Source organism: Aethalodelphis obliquidens, unplaced genomic scaffold (assembly GCF_003676395.1).
Source record: "Aethalodelphis obliquidens isolate GAN/ISIS:26980383/991018 unplaced genomic scaffold, ASM367639v1 scaffold14, whole genome shotgun sequence".
Lineage (NCBI taxonomy): Eukaryota > Metazoa > Chordata > Mammalia > Artiodactyla > Delphinidae > Aethalodelphis > Aethalodelphis obliquidens.
This window is the reverse complement of record NW_020837958.1, coordinates 28249281-28265619: the sequence shown is the minus strand read 5'-3', so window position 1 is coordinate 28265619 and position 16339 is coordinate 28249281. Positions and strand designations below refer to the sequence as shown.

General features: G+C 37.4%; 1 protein-coding gene across 2 annotated transcripts in view; it reads left to right on the top strand.

Moving 5' to 3' along the window:
* The window catches only part of NUCB2 (nucleobindin 2), a 47457-nt gene that overhangs the window by 7814 nt on the left and 23304 nt on the right, over positions 1–16339 (top strand). For both annotated transcript variants that reach the window (XM_027115288.1, XM_027115289.1), the window contains exons 3-5: positions 9260–9403; positions 10002–10109; positions 15283–15409. In XM_027115288.1, coding sequence (XP_026971089.1) covers positions 9260–9403; positions 10002–10109; positions 15283–15409 — 379 coding nt within the window. The remainder of the gene's footprint in view (positions 1–9259; positions 9404–10001; positions 10110–15282; positions 15410–16339) is intronic.

Here is a 16339-nt window from a genome sequence, read left to right as displayed (position 1 = left end):
TCTCGGACCAGGGCTCGAACCCATGTCCCCTTCATTGGCAGGTGGATTCTTAACCACTGCACCACCAGGGAAATCCCTCCATGCTGTCTTGAGATTACTGCCTGATTTAGAATTTCATATTATCCTACTTCAGAGCGTTAATTTTCAGTCTATCCTGGTTTGGATCAGTCTGCTGTGTCAGCCAGCTAGTTTGGCCCAATATTTCCTCTTTAGGACTCTGTTCTTATGGAAGAAGAGAGTGATAAAAGAAAGGAGAAGGCCATTCTTACTAACCTGATAGTGGAAGAGAAGTAAATTATTCTCCCTTTCTTTCCATTGCCTCTCCTTATCGTTCATCTCTCCTTCTTTTGTATGGACATTTGTATATTATTGGGTTAATGAAAATCTGTAAACCTATCTCTGATACATTTGACATTATCTTGGTATTTAAAGACATCTTTGTATCGTTACTTTTCTACCTAATGAGCTAGAAAAATTTTCATTTCTTTTGTTATAACAGTTAACATTTATTGAGGGCTTATTAAGGAGTAAATGTTTTAATTAGCTTTAGACTTCAGTAAGTTAATTGTCCTAATTATTTCTAGAATAAACAGTAAAAGATTAGAAACTAATAGAAGGGAAAAATGTATTTTAAAAATTCCTCATCAATCAAAAACAAAATTTTAAAAAACACGCAAGAAAGGAGAGGAGATAAATATTAAAGAGGCAGGATAAATAGAAAGCCGAAAAGAAGATGGTGTTTCATCAACTCTAAGACTCCATTGATATTAAGACACCAGTTTATACTATATAGAACACATACTGCCAGTTAAATTATTACACTGTGCTTTATCACTTATAATTTCATTTTGTGTTTACTGAAAGTGCTTTTTAAGATTCATTTAAACATATAGATTTTTCTCACATCACTTTTGCAGATACATAAAGAAATTACAAGTTAAATAAATTGGTTAAGGTATTCCTAAGGCTTTTTCACATTCATAGTCTGAGTCTTTTGAAATGCTTCCTTGATTCAGAATTGTGAATGTTTGTGTTTTCCCACACGACATTGTTCTCTCTCCTATGAAGAGTGAGGGTAATTTTATTCTGGGAATTTCTTTAAGACCATTTGCCTGGAATTTTCTTCCAAGCCTCTGACATTCATTTTGCAAGCTTTGATGCCAGTGCTTTTCAAAAGATGACAATGGAAAGTTGTCAGATTCATCTTCTTTCCTCAACCTCTCCTTCAGTTGTTTATTGACTAAAATGTTGAGGGGTTATATTTTGTCTAGACACGGCATCAGGAATAACATCAAGTTGTGATACCTTTCCAGCAACCTATTCTTTTTTTTTTTTTTTTTTTTTTGTGGTACGCGGGCCTCTCACTGTTGTGGCCTCTCCCGTTGTGGAGCACAGGCTCCGGACGCGCAGGCTCAGCGGCCATGGCTCACACGCCCAGCCGCTCCGCGGCATGTGGGATCCTCCCGGACTGGGGCACGAACCTGTGCCCCCTGCATCAGCAGGCGGACTCTCAACCACTGCGCCACCAGGGAAGCCCCCAGATTATTTTTAAAACAATCCCAGGCATCATGTATGCAGCCTCAGAATGCATCAAGAACTAAACTCATACCCTTGGCAGACCACGAAAGGCTCTTGAACATTCAAACCAGATTTAGCTAGCCTTCCTTTAACTCAGCCATAATTCCTCTTTTACATACACAGTAACGTTTTTGGGAAATGCTTTTGTAGTTTAAAATTTAATATGACAGCAACTTGTGGCCATAGGTGCTTATGCTAGTGTTTCAGTGATATGCTATTCCCTATGTAACCCATTCTCAGGATATCAATCTCTTTAGTACCTTTAGCATTAGTATATCATTTTGAGGCCTGTGAAGAACACCAGGATTTTTTCAGCATTCCCTATTGACTAAATTCAGCTTTGTTTCTTCGTCAGATTACATGGAAATTATGCAGCTTCTGTTTAGTCTTGATAGGAAGTCTCTGACAAATTAACATTTGCCTTAACGATTCATGAATCCATCAAATCAGCCTCATGTTCTATAATTTTTTTTTTATTTGTTGGAGGCATTGTCAGTTTCTACTGCCTTCATTTGCATTGTTTGGCTGCTCGTAGATAATCTTGTTGCATCTCAAAATGTAAGGCAGCTTTGTCTATTTGTTGGTATCTTCCTGTCTAAAGTCAGGTGAAGCACTTAAATGTTCTTTTACAAGAAAATGTAAAGTTGCTGTTATTCCTTTAACATCAAATATTTGCTTCACTAATATCAGCTGCTTCATTTCTGTGTTTACAAAATATTTTTTTTTTTGGCCGCGAGGCTTGCGGTATCTCATTCCCCGACCAGGGATTGAACCTGGGCCACAGCATTGAAAGCCCAGAATCCTAACCACTAGGCAACCAGGGAATTCCCCAGAATAGCTTTTCATTTCAATGCCAAATCACAATTTAATCCTTTTGAAGATATTTTAAATGGCAATTAAATTCAATTTGTGAAGTACCCAAAATGCAAAAACTCAGTCTGAAGTGATGGAAGTAGGAATAGCTATAATAAAGTTCATGCATGTGCAGGCAGTAAAGATTATGTTGCTATTGCCACTTAGTCAACCACATTTTAATATTCCATTAACTGAAAAACACTCTGATTTCTGAGATGTTAAACTGAGGAATTAAGTACAATGTCAGTAATTTGATTAAATATAAACAGAAAAAATACTCTAGTTGGAAAGATTATTAGGCTGAATTTAAAAAAAAGTATGAACTGCTATGTTTAAAATGGATAACCAACAAGGAGCTACTGTATAGCACAGGGAACTCTACTCAATGTTATGGGGCAGCCTGGATGGGAGGGGAGTTTGGGGGAGAATGGATATACATACATATGTATGGCTGGGTCCCTTTGCTGTGCACCTGAAACTATCACAACATTGTTAATCGGCTATACTCCAATATAAAATAAAAAGTTAAAAAAATAAAAATATGAGCTAGGAAGATTTCATCCTTACCAAGTGTACTTCAAAATAACCAAAAAAACCCAAAATATGACACTTATTTTTTATATATAACTGGTCTTTATCATACAAATAAAAGAAAATTTATTAGAGAATGGAAAAAATAAATAAAATAAAGTGTGTGAGAATGTGTGTGTTTGTGTGTATCTACACACTAATCAAAAGAGAACTGTTTTACCTATATTACTGTCAGAATAGACCTTAAGGCAAATTGGGGTATAAAGGTCACTCAAATGTGAAAAAGATTAAACCCACCAGAAACCTAGAAAATCTTAAATTTGTGTACATTTTTTTTGGCGGTACATAGGCCTCTCACTGTTGTGGCCTCTCCCGTTGCGGAGCACAGGCTCCGGACGCGCAGGCTCAGCAGCCATGGCTCACGGGCCCAGCCGCTCTGCGACATGTGGGATCTTCCCGGACCGGGGCACAAACCCATGTCCCCTGCATCGGCAGGCAGACTCAACCACTGCGCCACCAGGGAAGCCCAAATTTGTGTACATTTTATAACATAGCCTCAAAATATTCAAATGAAAATGGACAGAATTATAAGGAAAAACAGATAAATCCAAAATTAAAGTGCAAGATTTTCAGTTTTCTAGTATGATAGGACAAACAGACAAAAATCATTAAGAATGTAAAAATTGGATAATTATGAAAATTTATAGAGCATGGCTAGTTCTAAAACCTCTTTACTTTTGTAGGTAAATGATATTTGTAAATTGTATTTGTTCCTTTTTTAATGTTCGCATTTTATTTTATAAGCTCAGATTTTTTGCTCTATTTTTCATTACTTTAAAAAAAAGTTGAAATATGATTCACATATCATAAAATTCACTCTTTTTAAAGTGTACAGTGTCTCACACTCTGTATGGGAAGTGTGAAACATTCCTGGCTTTACTTCATTCTTATTTTATCTAGATAGGAACTTTCTTTGGTAGTTGATTTTTGTATTCTTTGTATCCCAGCACCCAGATCTTCTATTTGATCTACCAAGGTAATTTTCAGCTGGCTGAATAAGCAATGTTTGGTTTAAAGACATTTATAAATCATATAATTTAATTTCTTACAATTGGTGTGAGTACAAACAATTTTAGTAGTATTTCTGATAAGGTAACAGAAAAGATCTACACATTATTCAAAAGAATAAGCTGATAATAGAATCTAAGAGCTTAAAGAATACTGAAGTCTAGTTAAAGTCTCTTTAAAAAAATTCATTATTTAAAAAAATGAGGAAGCAGGGAAAGTTAACTGACTGACCTATGATCACATAGCAAGTGAATGGTACAGCTGGAATTAGAATATAGACCTAAATTTAGTTTTGCCTTACCCTTCTTAGATGTAACACCTGACTTTCATTTCCTTGAGGATCCAAATTTACTTTTCAGATACACATTCTCTTTGTCTCTCATAGTAGAAGAGGTTTGTGAATAATAGAGCTAAGGAGAGGCAGTATGTCCTCAAATGTTAGCATGCCTCAGAATCACCTATAGGGCTTGTTAAAACAGATTTTGCCCCCCCCCCCTTCTCTTCCTCACCCTCCTCAAAGATTCTTTGATTTAGAAGATCTGGAGTAAGCCCTGATAATTTGCATTTCTAACAAATTCCCAGGTGGTGCAGATGCTGCTCGTTCAGGGACCACACTTTGAGAACCAGTGCTTAAAAGCAGACATACTCTTTGAAGTCAGTCACTCTCAGGTCCAAACTCTGGATCTACGATATACTGCTGTGTGACCCAGATCAAGTTTTTTAACTGATATGTTTCAGATTCCTGTACTATAAAATGGGAATAATAATATTTATTTCACAGGACCATTATAAGAAATAGATTAGTTAATATAATAAAAAAGTTTGGCATACTGCTTGCTACATAGTAGACACTCAATAGATGGTTTCTATTGTTATTTATAATAAGCCTGGGACCCAGTGAAATGTTTATGAACCATAAATTCAGTCAGTGTTTTAGAGTAGATGCCCAGAGACTTTCTGTCACTTTGAGATGCTGTCAGGACACAGACACATAGACACATTCATATATACAAACACATTCTTGCTTGACTCTCTTCGTATTTATGGTAGACTTGAAAGAAGAGTGAGAGAGCAGAAGTGACAAATTGGTAAAGAGATTCCACTTCCAAGATGGATTTATCTATAGCTTATTTTTATTACTCTCAGCTTCTATTGTGTATTGAAGTAAAGGTGGACACTATAAAAAAAAGAGCATATTTCAAGGTATGTGACATAGCTGCCAATTGCTAAGACAGAACTGCTTATTAATGTGTACGTGTGTTGTATGGTGGGAAAAGGAGAGCCTAAGGGACATCGGAGATGACACAGGTGGAGGGGAGAAGTCTGTATGAAAGATTCTTTTAATGTATTTTTTTTAATTTTATTTTTTTTTGGCTGTGTTGTGTCTTCATTGCTGCACAAGGGCTTTCTCTAGTGGCAGCGAGCAGGGGCTACTCTTCGTAGTGGTGCGCAGCCTTCTCATTGTGGTGGCTTCTCTTGTTGCTCTAGGCATGCTGGCTTCAGTAGTTGTGGCACACAGGCTCAGTAGTTGTGTCCCGCGGGCTCTAGAGCACAGGCTCAGTAGTTGTGGTGCACAGGCTCAGCTGCTTCGCGGCATGTGGGATCTTCCCAGATCAGGGATTGAACCTGTGTCCCCTGCATTGGCAGGCAGATTCTTAACCACTGCACCACCAGGGAAGTCCTGAAAGATTCTTTTGAACTCTGGATTGACCACATCAAGGGATAATCACAGTTCCTGATGGGGTCTGCAAAATGAAGTTATGGAGGTATATCCCTGAGCTGACTTTCTCTGTGTACATTATTATAGAGAGACTATTCAAACCATTTTAGCAATTATTCATTTTCTAACTGTACAGGTACCACGTTAGGGGCTGCAGAGACTTAATTAAGCTCCAGAAGTGTGTGTAGAAGACATCAAAATTGACTTGAGCAGTTAAGTCATAACTTGGGCCTTTCAACCATGATTACACTTAAAACTTTTACGTTGTTTAATGGTCATTTGGTCAGCCTGTTTACAGTGGCATATGGGACTTGCAAAGGTAAACAAAACTTTCAATTCAGAGTTTTTAAAAAAACAACTAACTTAATATTTTTAAATTAATTTTTTTAAAGGTAAAGGGTATAGCTAATAAATACTTGAAAAGATGCTCAACATCATTAGCCAGTGAAATGCAAATCAAAATCACAGTGAGATACCGCTTCACACCCAGTAGGGTGGCTATAATAAAAAAGATAGACAAGAGCACGTGTTGGTTAGTATGTGGAAAAATTAAAATCCTCATATATTGCTGGTGGTAGTGGAAAAAGGTGCAGCTGCTATGGAAAACAGTTTGGCAGTTCCTCAAAAAATTAAACATGGAGTTATGGAATTGACCTAGCAATTCTTCTCCTAGGTATACAACCTAAAAAATTCAAAATATGCTAACACAATAACCTGAACACAAATGTTCATAGTAGCATTATTCATACGAGCCAAAAAAGTAGAAATAACCCAAATGTCCATCAACTGATGAATTGATAAACAAAATGTGGAATATCCATACAATGGCAAATCTATTCAGCTGTAAAAAAGAATGAAGTGCTGGGACTTCCCTGGTGGCACAGCGATTAAGAATCCGCCTGCCAATGCAGGGACACGGGTTCGATCCCTGGTCCAGGAAGGTCCCACATGCCTCAAAGCAACTAAGCCCGTGTGCCACAACTACTGAGCCCGCGCTCTAGAGCCTGCGAGCCACAACTACTGAGCTCATGCGCCACAAATACTGAAGCCTGCACACCCTAGGGCCTGCATGCCGCAACTACTGAGCCTGCATGCTGCAATTACTGAAGCCCGCGCGCCTAGAGCCTGTGCTCTGCAACAAGAGAAGCCACTGCAATGAGAAGCCTGCACACCCCAATGAAGAGTAGCCCTCGCTCCCCGCAACTAGAGAAAGCCTGCGCGCAGCAACGAGACCCAATGCAGCCAAAAAAAAAGAATGCGGTGCTGATTCGTGTTACAACATGGTTATACCTTGAAAACAATGCTAAATGAAAAAAGCCGGATACAAAAGGCCACATGTTTTATATGAAATGTCCAGAATAGGCAAATCTGTATAGACTGAAAGTAGATTAATGGTTGCCAGAGACTGAGAGAATAGGGGGAGTGGAGAGTGACTACTAATGGGTATGGGGTTTCTTTTTAGAGTGATGAAAATGTTCTAAAATTGGATAATGGTGATAATTGCACAGCCTTGTGAATATACTAAAAACCACTGAATTGTACAATTGAAAAGGGTAAGTTTTATAGCATGTAAATTGTATCTCAAAAGAGCAAAAATAAAACATGTACCTACAGTGGGCATGAAGCATGAATGAGAAGTAAACTTTGTTGTCATAAAAAATAATTGTGGGAAGAGGAGGTAATTCATGGTTAGGAAAAGATTCTGTGGAGAAACAAACCATCCTTCTATTAGAGATTCATAATGCAGAGTAGCCAATCTGAAGTTCTGAAAGTCTTATGAAGGTGGAAACTTATTTAGCTTCATTGAGCCAGTATCTCCCAAACATTTCATTATAAAAACCATTTATTCACGGCAATCATGTTGAACTAGTGTCCTAGAGAAGAGTGAATCTTGGCCTTGAGCATACGTATATAGGTGGATCACCTGGATTGTTTGTTAAAACATTCTGGGTCCCCACCCCAGAGATTCTGATTTCAGAGGTCTTGGCTGCAGGCTGAGAATTTGCATTTCTGACAAGCTCCCAGATGATTTTATCCTTCAGGTTTGAGAACTAAACTTTGAGTAGCATCTTTATAGAATAGTCAAATCCTGTACCTTAAATGGGTGAATTTTATGGCATGTGAATTATATCTCAATAAAGATGCTAAAAAATTTGATATACTAGAAATAGCACTAAAATGTGGATTCTAGTGATTTTGTTAATGCAAGACAATGCTCTATGAGTGATTTGTTTCCATTAAAAATTTCTTCATCCATAAAATGAGTCACTGTTCTATGTATTACGTAGGGTTGTGATGAAAATGAGGCAATGTACTCTTCCAAATTGTGTTCTGTAGATAAAAACATGTTACTTAAAAAAAAAAGTCCATGGCCAGCTAAGTTTGGGAGTCTCTAAATTAATAATGCATATTCCAGATTGATGGTCAGACCATTATTTTTGACTTGGATCCTAATATCACTCTCTCTATATAAAATCAATTAAGTATGAGCTTTTTATTCATTCTAATTCTTGTAGTAGATCCTCTGGAGCTACAAAAATCCTTATGAAGTAGAAGCTGAATGAGCAAGGTTTGAATAATATTGCGGGACCAGCAGTATTTGTTCCTCTTTTGCTTCAATGCTGTTACATCCTGCTTGATATTTTATTGACCTATTTATCTGAAAAATTATTGGCCAAACAGAATTTTAACATAAGACTATTGGCTATGGTAAAATAATGTCTAGGAAAGTTAAGAGAATACTTGTAGCCAGTTATTTGTCTCTTTTAATCAATTTATGTTCATAGAGCAACTTATTTTCAAAATTCGATTGAAGCTAATTTAAATATTATATCCAGAAATAATTTTGGCTCTTTAGTATTTTAATAGAGAAAAAAATGAATAGTTTTCCCTTCTCCCTTTTTTTTAAAAAAATATTTATTTATTTATTTGGTTGTGCCAGGTCTTAGTTGTGGCTGGCGGGCTCCTAGTTGCAGCTCGCCAGCTCCTTAGTTGCGGCATGTGGACTCCTTAGTTGCAGCATATGAACTTCTGGTTGCGGCATGCATGTGGGATCTAGTTCCTTGACCAGGGATCAAACCCGGGCCCCCTGCATTGGGAGCGTGTAGTCTTAACCACTGTGCCACCAGGGAAGTCCCCCTTCTCCCTTTCTTAAACTTGGATTATTTATTTAAAAAAAAATTGAGTCCCTCATTACTGTCTTTATCTGAAGCTTTTATAATTAACCAAATGTTTTCTTATATTATATAGCAGTTTAAACTTTAAAATTTTGTTTACTTGTCATTTCAATTTTAGCTGAAAAGCATTTCTTTCCTGATTTTCCTTAGTGATCTATTTTAAGCATTATTTTTGATGTTATAATCTATTTTTAACCCCTTTCCTAGAATTCTTTTGTTGAATTAAACTTCCTGAAATTAAATATATTATTAATGTGGCATTGGGAATCCATGTATATATAGTTTGAAAACGTCTTTTCAGAACCTTAATATAATTGTACCTTTATTTCAGATGATGTGGAGGACCATCCTACTACAATACTGTTTTCTCTTGGTTACATGTATACTTACTGCTCTTGAAGCTGTGCCTATAGACATAGACAAGACAAAAGTAGAAAATGCTCAACCTGTGGACAGTGCAAAGATAGAACCACCAGTAAGTGAATGCTAAAGATAACCTTGTGGGAAGAATTTTAACTAAAATATTGCTAAGAATTTATTACTTATAAAATTGGACATTTAGGAACTATTTCTGAAATAGCAGTAAAAAGAGTATTGGATAAGCATATGTTCTTTAATATCAGACAAAGTTTTTTTAATGTAGTTATATTAGATATATATATCTAATTAGTATATTAGTATATAGAAGAATTAATCATAATATATTTCCAATGTAGAGATAACCAACCAAGAAAACGTACTATATTCAGAGAAGAGACAGATAACAATGAGGAGAGACAGGTGACAAGGGGGTAAAACCAATTAGTATATTGGTTAAGTATTCATTGTCTAAGCCATATAGAAAATCTACCTTTATGTAAGAGTAAAACATGACATTGGTTCTGATACAACTCTCTTCATTTGAGAAATACAGCTTTTAACTTTGGCTGCCCAAACTATCAAAGTAGGTATGTCTCAATGCCATTTTGCTAGACGTTTTTTATTTTGTTTGTTTGTTTTTTTAGGATTGAAATCTTTAGATACAGGAAAGGAAAAACTTTCAGAAGAGTTACTGTTTGTTTCTTAATTTGAAGGATACTGGACTTTATTATGATGAATACCTCAAGCAAGTGATTGATGTGCTGGAAACAGATAATCATTTCAGAGAAAAGCTCCAGAAAGCAGACATAGAGGAAATAAAGGTAAATGTAATTAAATAATTATTTAACAAACACTTGAGCATGCCAGACACTGAGCTAAGTATTGGGATTACAAAGATAAGACTCGGGACTTCCCTGGTGGCACAGTGGTTAAGAATCCACCTGCCAGTGCAGGGGACACAGGTTCGAGGCCCTGGTCTGGGAAGATCCCACATGCCATGGAGCAACTAAGCCCATTTGCCACAACTACTGAGCCTGTGCTCTAGAGCCCATGAGCCACAACTAATGAGCCCGCATGCCACAACTACTGAAGCCCACGCACCTAGAGCCCGTCCTCCGCAGCAAGAGAAGTCACTGCAATGAGAAACTTGCGCACTGCAAGGAAGAGTAGCCCCCGCTTGCTGCACCTAGAGAAAGCCCGCACATAGCAATGAAGAGCCAACGCAACCAAAAATAAAAAAATAAATAATTAAAACAAACAAACAAAAAACAAAGACTCATTCTTAGCCCTTAAAGAACCCTCAAGGGAGACTAATATCCAGAGAAAGATTACTAAGATAAATATACGCTGAGTGTATAATACATTTTGGAGATACAGAGGATGGACACCTAATTCAGTAGGAAGCAGTGGGGGAAGGTGGGAAGTCTTTCTTCCTGGTAGAGATTATGCCTGTGCTTAAATATGCGGCTGAGAAAAGGAGAAAGACTGGGAGACATGCTAGGCCAAGGTACAAGGGAACAGAGACAGGAATATATAGGAACCTGGAAGGAGTAACTGCTGCTGGAACCTGGCCTGGGAAGTGGAGGCCATGACTGGCCAAAAGATGAGGTTGGAAAGAGTCATGGGCTAGATAACAGAGGGCCTTGTACATCATGGTAAGGGGCTTGAATCATGATGTGAGGACAGCAGGAAGCTATTCAAAGGTTTAGCACAGGTTTAGTTCTGGTGTTTTAATCAGGTCCAGATTAATAGAAGACGTAACGGGCCATATCTTATCTCAATAGGGGAGGTTTAATTATTTGTCTCTGTCCTAAGAACCCTATTTATTTGACATTATCCTAGCCCTAGACATCTCCTTAGTATTCACAATAAAGAAAGAAGGTTGTAAAAACCAAGATCTGACATGAGATTCTTTTAAAGGCCACCCTTGAAGGGTAATGAATCCACTTAGTTGGGTTTATCTTAGAGTCAGCAGTAAAAAAAAAATTCCAATGATTTAATTTTAAACTTTCAGTTATAACTCTCAAGATAGTTTTATTGGTTTGCTCATGTTATTTTTGTTTATCTGTTTTTAACTTTCGTAAAAAGTTATCTTACCTGGAACTTTGTTTGAAGGAAAATTTCTGAATCAAACATCCTTATTTTAGTCTCTGTCCCTGGTCTGGGCCCCTGTGAAAGTCTGACCCACATTAGGTTGTGGCCACTATCAGAACCTGTGTGTGGCTTTTATTTATTTTATTTTATTATTATTTTTTAAAATAAATTTATTTATTTATTATTTATTTTTGGCTGTGTTGGGTCTTCGTTGCTGCACATGGGCTTTCCCTAGTTGCCGTGAGTGGGGGCTGCTCTTCGTTGAGATGTGTGGGCTTTACATTGTGGTGGCTTCTCTTGCTGCAGAGCATGGGCTCTAGGCGCTCGGGCTTCAGTAGTTGTGGCACTCAAGCTCAATAGTTATGGCTCATGGACTCTAGAGCGCAGGCTCAGTAGCTGTGGCACACGGCCTTAGTTGCTCTGTGGCATGTGGGATCTTCCCAGACCAGGGCTCAAACCCATGTCCCCTGCATTGGCAGGTGGATTCTTAACCACTGCACCACCAGGGAAATCCCTGTGTGTGGCTTTTAGTTCACAGCTGTCCTCTTGGAGGCTGTGAATTTTTCTGGGAGAATGCTAACAGCCTTATGCCAATAATTCCCTTGAATTATCTATTTTATTTTATTTTATTTTTTTGAATTATCTTTTTTTTTTGGTGGTACGCGGGCCTCTCACAGCTGTGGCCTCTCCCGTTGCGGAGCACAGGCTCCGGACGTGCAGCCTCAGCGGCCATGGCTCACGGGCCTAGCCACTCCGCGGCATGTGGGATCTTCCTGGACCAGGGCACGAACCCGTGTCCCCTGCATCGGCAGGCGGACTCTCAACCACTGCGCCACCAGGGAAGCCCTGAATTATCTTTTTTTAATTGAACTATATTTGACATACAGTATTATATTAGTTTCATATGTACAACATCGTGATTTGACTTTTGTATACATTGTGAAATGATCACCACAATAAGTCTAGTAACCATCTGTCACCATACAAAGTTAATACAGTATTATTGACCTCATGCTGTACATTACATCCCCATGACTTATTTATTTTATACCTGGAAGTTTGTACCTCTTGATCCCCTTCACCCATTTCACTTCTCCCCCAACCTCCCTCCACTCTGGCAACCACCAATTTGTTCTCTGTATCTATGAACCTGTTTTTTGTTTGGTTTAGTTGGTTTGTTTGTTCTGTTTTTTTAGATTCCACATATGTCATGTGGTATTTGTCTTTCTCTGACTTATTTCACTTAGCATGATATCTACAGTCCCCTGAATTGTTTTGAGAATAATCTCGTGTTTCCTTGAAAAATTCATTTGAGCTGTGGAACTAATTTCCTGGGATGAATGATATTTAATGTAGAACTTTCAAAGTCTCTTATTTACTTCAGTTAGGACTAAGAGCGTTATTTGGGGGCTAACAGACAGTGTGGGTAATGGGAGTTACTATATAGAGATAATCAGGGAAAAGAAAACAACAAGCTTGCCTTCTTCGGTATAGGAGAATACTTTTATAACTGTCTTCCTTTCACAGTCAATTCCTATTCCCTGTAGGGTTGCGTGGAGGGAGACAAAATGAAGTAAGTTAAACAGTTGTTTAATGAAAAAGAAATTGAGTAAAAATAGACAATAAAAATCAAGCCGACAGAATCATTACAAACAGCTGAGCAAAGCCTCCTGTCTCAGGAAAAACTGGAAAAAAAAAGTTAGAAGAAGTTGTCCTTTGTTGTCAGCTAAGCATTTTGAAAGGAGAATCAGACTATGTTTCTTCACTTACCAAACATTGCTAACTGGGAAGATTATGGCTTCACCCACACCACTTCCCTGAATGTACTTTTGTGAAGGATATCAGTTGACTTCCTTATTTTTTTTTTTTAATTAAAAAAAATATATATTTATTTATTTATTTGACTGCACCGGGTCTTATTTGCGACATGCGGGATCTTTAGTTGCAGCATGCGGGACCTAGTTCCCTGACCAGGGATCAAACCCAGGTCCCACGCACTGGGAGCATGGAGTCTTAACCACTGGACCACTAGGGAAGTACCTGTCAGTGATTTCTTAATTGCCAGATCTAGTGAGCACCTTTTATTCCTCTTCTTACTGGACTCCTTTATTTTATCTCAGTGGTTCTCAGATTTTAAATTGTTAAAACAGATTTCTGGGCCCCACCTCCTGACTTTCTGATTCAGTAAGTCTAGGGCCTCCATATCTAAAGTTCCCAGGTGATGCTGATGCTTCCACTTTGGGACCACACTTGAGAACTATTGTTTTATCTAATAATAATGACCATTCTCTCCTTGAAATGTACTACTCTTTTTGCTTCTGTAACAGCATATTCTCTTAGCTCTCCTCCCTCTCTGAACATTCTTTCTTGGTCTTGCTTGAGGGTTTCTTTTCCTTCCCGTCCTCCCCCTTGACTCAGTCCTGAAGGGTCTGTGTGCCTGATTGCTAGTTAGACTTGCAGTTTCTGATTGAAAATGCATTTTTAAACAAGAGAAGGTAAACCACTAGCTATTTTGTCTCTTAAATTTTGGAACATTTATAGAATTACTCATCTATGAAAAAATGTAATCAAAGGAGACAACCTAAAAAAGATGAATTTTGAAAAGTTGTTTATATATGGAATGACTAAAGCTTAAGGAGGCCACGTTACTTAAAAAAAAACTATTGAAATATAATTCACATACCATAAAACTTGCCCCTTTAATGTATACAATTCAGTGGTTTTATTATATGTACAGAGTCATGTAACCATCACCACTATCTAATTTTAGAACAATTTTATTTCCCCCCAGAAGGAACCCTGTACCCATTAAGCAATCACTCCCCCTTTCCTTTCTCTCCTCAGCCCCTGGCAACCATTAATCTACTTTCATTATCTGTGCATTTGCCTATTCTAGACATTTCATATAAATGGAATCATACAAAATTTGGCCTTTTGTGCCTGGCTTCTTTGACTTAGCATAATGTTTTCAATGTTCATCATGTTGTAGCATGTATTGGTGTATTCATTCCTTTTAATGGCTGAATAATATTCCACTGTATGGATATTCCATATTTTATCAATTCATCAGTTGATGGACATTTGGGTTATGTCTACTTTTTTGGCTCGTATGAATAATGCTGCTATGAACATTCATATTTAAGACTTTATGTGAGAACTTCCCTGGTGGCGCAGTTGTTAAGAATTCTCCTGCTAATGCAGGGGACATGGGTTCGAGCCCTGGTCCGGGAAGATCCCACATGCTGCAGAGCACCTAAGCCTGTGTGCCACAACTACTGAGTCTGTGCTCTGGAGCCAGTGAGCCACAACTACTGAGCCTGGGTGCCACAACTACTGAAGCCCACGCACCTAGAGCCCGTGCTCCACAACAAGAAAAGCCACCGCAATGAGAAGCTTGCACACTGCAACAAAGAGTAACCCCCGCTGACTGCAACTAGCGAAAGCCCGAGTGCAGCAACGAAGACCCAATGCAGCCAAAAATAAAATATAAATAAATAAATAAATATTTAAAAAGAGACTTTATGTGAATATATGTTTCAACTCTTTAGGTATATACCTAGGAATGGAGTTGCAGGGTGATATGGTAACTGTGGGTTTAACTTTTTGAGGAACTGCCAAAATTGTTTTCCAAAGTGGCTGCACCATTTTGCAATTTAAGTTACTTTTTGAGTTTCTTCTTTGTGCTTTAATTATGCTTTTCTAAATTATATGGTTTTTAGACATCTTGATTTTAGAGTTACAAACTGAATATCTTCTGAAAGAAATGCTGTTTGTAATGTCAGATTTATCTAAAATAGTCAAAAGTATCACTACTTTATTATAACCCTATTTTTAATATATTGTGTCTTATCTAAAAATGCAATGGAATAGGTAAAATTAATTTATTATTTTTGTTAACAGAGTGGGAGGCTAAGCAAAGAACTGGATTTAGTAAGTCACCATGTGAGGACAAAACTTGATGAACTGAAAAGGCAAGAAGTGGCAAGGTTAAGAATGCTGATTAAAGCTAAATTGGATTCCCTTCAAGGTAAGTGCTAAAGAAAAGGCAGGAAAATTCCAATATTTGGTTGTTAAGGTCAGTTTACACACCATGTTCCTATAGTCAACATTTAATGTTAGTATTGATTTGGCTTCTCTTATTTTTTTTAAAATTTATTTATTTATTATTTATTTATGTATTTAGGCTGCACCAGGTCTTAGTTGCGGCACTCGGGATCTTCATTGCGACATGCGGACTTCTTAGTTGCGGCATGTATGTGGGATCTAGTTCCCTGACCAGGGATCAAACCCAGGCCCCCTGCATTGGGAGCATGGAGTCTTACCCATTGGACCACCAGGGAAGTCCCACCTTCTCTTAATTTTTAAAATTTAATTTTTTGAATAGGTTATATATTCATGTCATTCAAAAATCAAAATGATTAGCCTTAAATAATTATATCAGTGAAAAGGAAGAATGAAAAATAATGAATTAAGCCACTGATTTAAAAGAGGAAAAATAACGTCAAAGCAAACCAAAAGAAAGTAGAGAGAGAAAATCTAATTAGAACAATTTCCATAGATGAAATAGAACAATCGTCAGAGCTAGCTCCACAGAAACACCAGGTTCAGATAGTGCCAAAGGGAATTCCACCAAACCATTAAAGATCAGATTGTCAGTGCTATTTAAAGTATTCCAGAGCATAGATTAAGAAGGAAACTTCCACACTTTTATTATGTGTTGATGCCAAAACCAAAATTATTGGACCTTAAAAGAATATTCTATCATAGCAAGTGGATTTATTTCAGGAATGCGAGATTAACTTAATTTTAGGAAATCTAATGCTGTAAATTATCATATGAATAGATGTAAGAAGAAAGAAATTTTTGGTGTGACAAGAGAAATTGTAAAGTCAAAGGACAAATAATGAATCAGAATAAATCTTTGAAATTTGTATTTTTTTAAAATTAAGATAATTTT